Raw genomic sequence first — 2,500 nt, forward strand, 5'->3', positions numbered from 1 at the left:
TCCCTCACCACTCCTCCCTCCCCTCTCCTCCCTCCCTCCCCTCCTCCCTCCCTCACCCCTCCTCCCGCCCCTCCTCCCACCCTCGCTCCCCCCCCCTCCCTCCCCCCTCCCCCTCCCTCCCCCTCCCCTCTCCCTCCCTCCCCCCTCCTCCCTCCCTCACCCCTCCTCCCCCTCCCTCCCTCTCCCCCTCCTCCCTCCCTCACCCCTCCTCCCTCCTCCCTCTCTCCCTCCCCCCCTCCTCCCGCCCCTCCTCCCACCCTCGCTCCCCCCTCCCTCCCCCCTCCCTCCTCCCTCCCTCTCTCCCTCCATCCCTCCCCCCTCCCTCCCTCCCCCCTCCCTCCCCCCTCCCTCCTCCCTCCCTCTCTCCCTCCATCCCTCCCCCCTCCTCCCTCCCTCCCTCTCCCCCTCCTCCCTCCCTCTCCCCCTCCTCCCTCCTCCTCTCTCCCTCCCTCCCTTCCTCCCTCCCTCCCTCCCTCATCTCTCCTCCCTCCTCTCTCTATAGTTCCAGGTCCTCCAGTGAGGCTGTTGTTTCCAGAGGTTCGTCTGACATCTGTCAGGGTGGTGTGGCAGCCGCCTACTGACCCCAACGGGATTATCATGGGTGAGACACAGTCTTAACACACTCAGACACACAGTCTTAACACACACAGACACACAGTCTTAACACACTCAGACACACAGTCTTAACACACTCAGACACACGGTCTTAACACACTCAGACACACACTCACACACAGACACACAGTCTTAACACACTCAGACACACAGTCTTAACACACACAGACACACAGTCTTAACACACTCAGACACACAGTCTTAACACACACAGACACACAGTCTTAACACACACAGACACACAGTCTTAACACACTCAGACACACAGTCTTAACACACTCAGACACACAGTCTTAACACACACAGACACACAGTCTTAACACACTCAGACACACAGTCTTAGCACACTCAGACACACACTAAGTCTTAACACACTCAGACACACAGTCTTAACACACTCAGACACACAGTCTTAACACACTCAGACACACAGTCTTAACACACTCAGACACACACTCACACACAGACACACAGTCTTAACACACTCAGACACACAGTCTTAACACACTCAGACACACAGTCTTAACACACTCAGACACACAGTCTTAACACACTCAGACACACACTCACACTCAGACACACAGTCTTAACACACTCAGACACACAGTCTTAACACACAGACACACAGTCTTAACACACTCAGACACACAGTCTTAACACACTCAGACACACAGTCTTAACACACACATACACACAGTCTTAACACACTCAGACACACAGTCTTAACACACTCAGACACACGGTCTTAACACACTCAGACACACACTCACACACAGACACACAGTCTTAACACACTCAGACACACAGTCTTAACACACACAGACACACAGTCTTAACACACTCAGACACACAGTCTTAACACACTCAGACACACAGTCTTAACACACACAGACACACAGTCTTAACACACTCAGACACACAGTCTTAACACACTCAGACACACAGTCTTAACACACACAGACACACAGTCTTAACACACTCAGACACACAGTCTTAACACACTCAGACACACACAGTCTTAACACACTCAGACACACAGTCTTAACACACTCAGACACACAGTCTTAACACACTCAGACACACAGTCTTAACACACACAGACACACAGTCTTAACACACTCAGACACACAGTCTTAACACACTCAGACACACAGTCTTAACACACTCAGACACACAGTCTTAACACACTCAGACACACACTCACACTCAGACACACAGTCTTAACACACTCAGACACACACTCACACACAGACACACAGTCTTAACACACTCAGACACACAGTCTTAACACACTCAGACACACAGTCTTAACACACTCAGACACACAGTCTTAACACACTCAGACACACACTCACACACAGACACACAGTCTTAACACACTCGGACACACAGTCTTAACACACTCAGACACACACTCAAACACAGACACACAGTCTTAACACACACAGACACACAGTCTTAACACACTCAGACACACGGTCTTAACACACTCAGACACACACTCACACACAGACACACAGTCTTAACACACTCAGACACACATTCTTAACACACTCAGACACACGGTCTTAACACACTCAGACACACAGTCTTAACACACTCAGACACACAGTCTTAACACACTCAGACACACAGTCTTAACACACTCAGACACACACTCACACTCAGACACACAGTCTTAACACACTCAGACACACACTCACACACAGACACACAGTCTTAACACACTCAGACACACAGTCTTAACACACTCAGACACACACTCTTAACACACTCAGACACACAGTCTTAACACACACAGACACACAGTCTTAACACACTCAGACACACAGTCTTAACACACTCAGACACACACTCACACACAGACACACAGTCTTAACACACT

The 2,500-nt window shown here is 50.6% G+C and overlaps 1 protein-coding gene across 1 annotated transcript in view; it reads left to right on the plus strand.

Annotated features, from left to right (window-relative positions):
* LOC135525824 (protein sidekick-1-like) overlaps positions 1 to 2,500 on the plus strand; it is a 445,696-nt gene that overhangs the window by 365,692 nt on the left and 77,504 nt on the right. Inside the window, 1 exon segment of the mRNA XM_064953721.1 lies at positions 503 to 601. Within this exon segment, the coding sequence (XP_064809793.1) occupies positions 503 to 601 (99 nt within the window).

The sequence above is a fragment of the Oncorhynchus masou genome, chromosome 5 (assembly GCF_036934945.1).
Source record: "Oncorhynchus masou masou isolate Uvic2021 chromosome 5, UVic_Omas_1.1, whole genome shotgun sequence".
NCBI classification, from domain to species: Eukaryota; Metazoa; Chordata; class Actinopteri; order Salmoniformes; family Salmonidae; genus Oncorhynchus; species Oncorhynchus masou.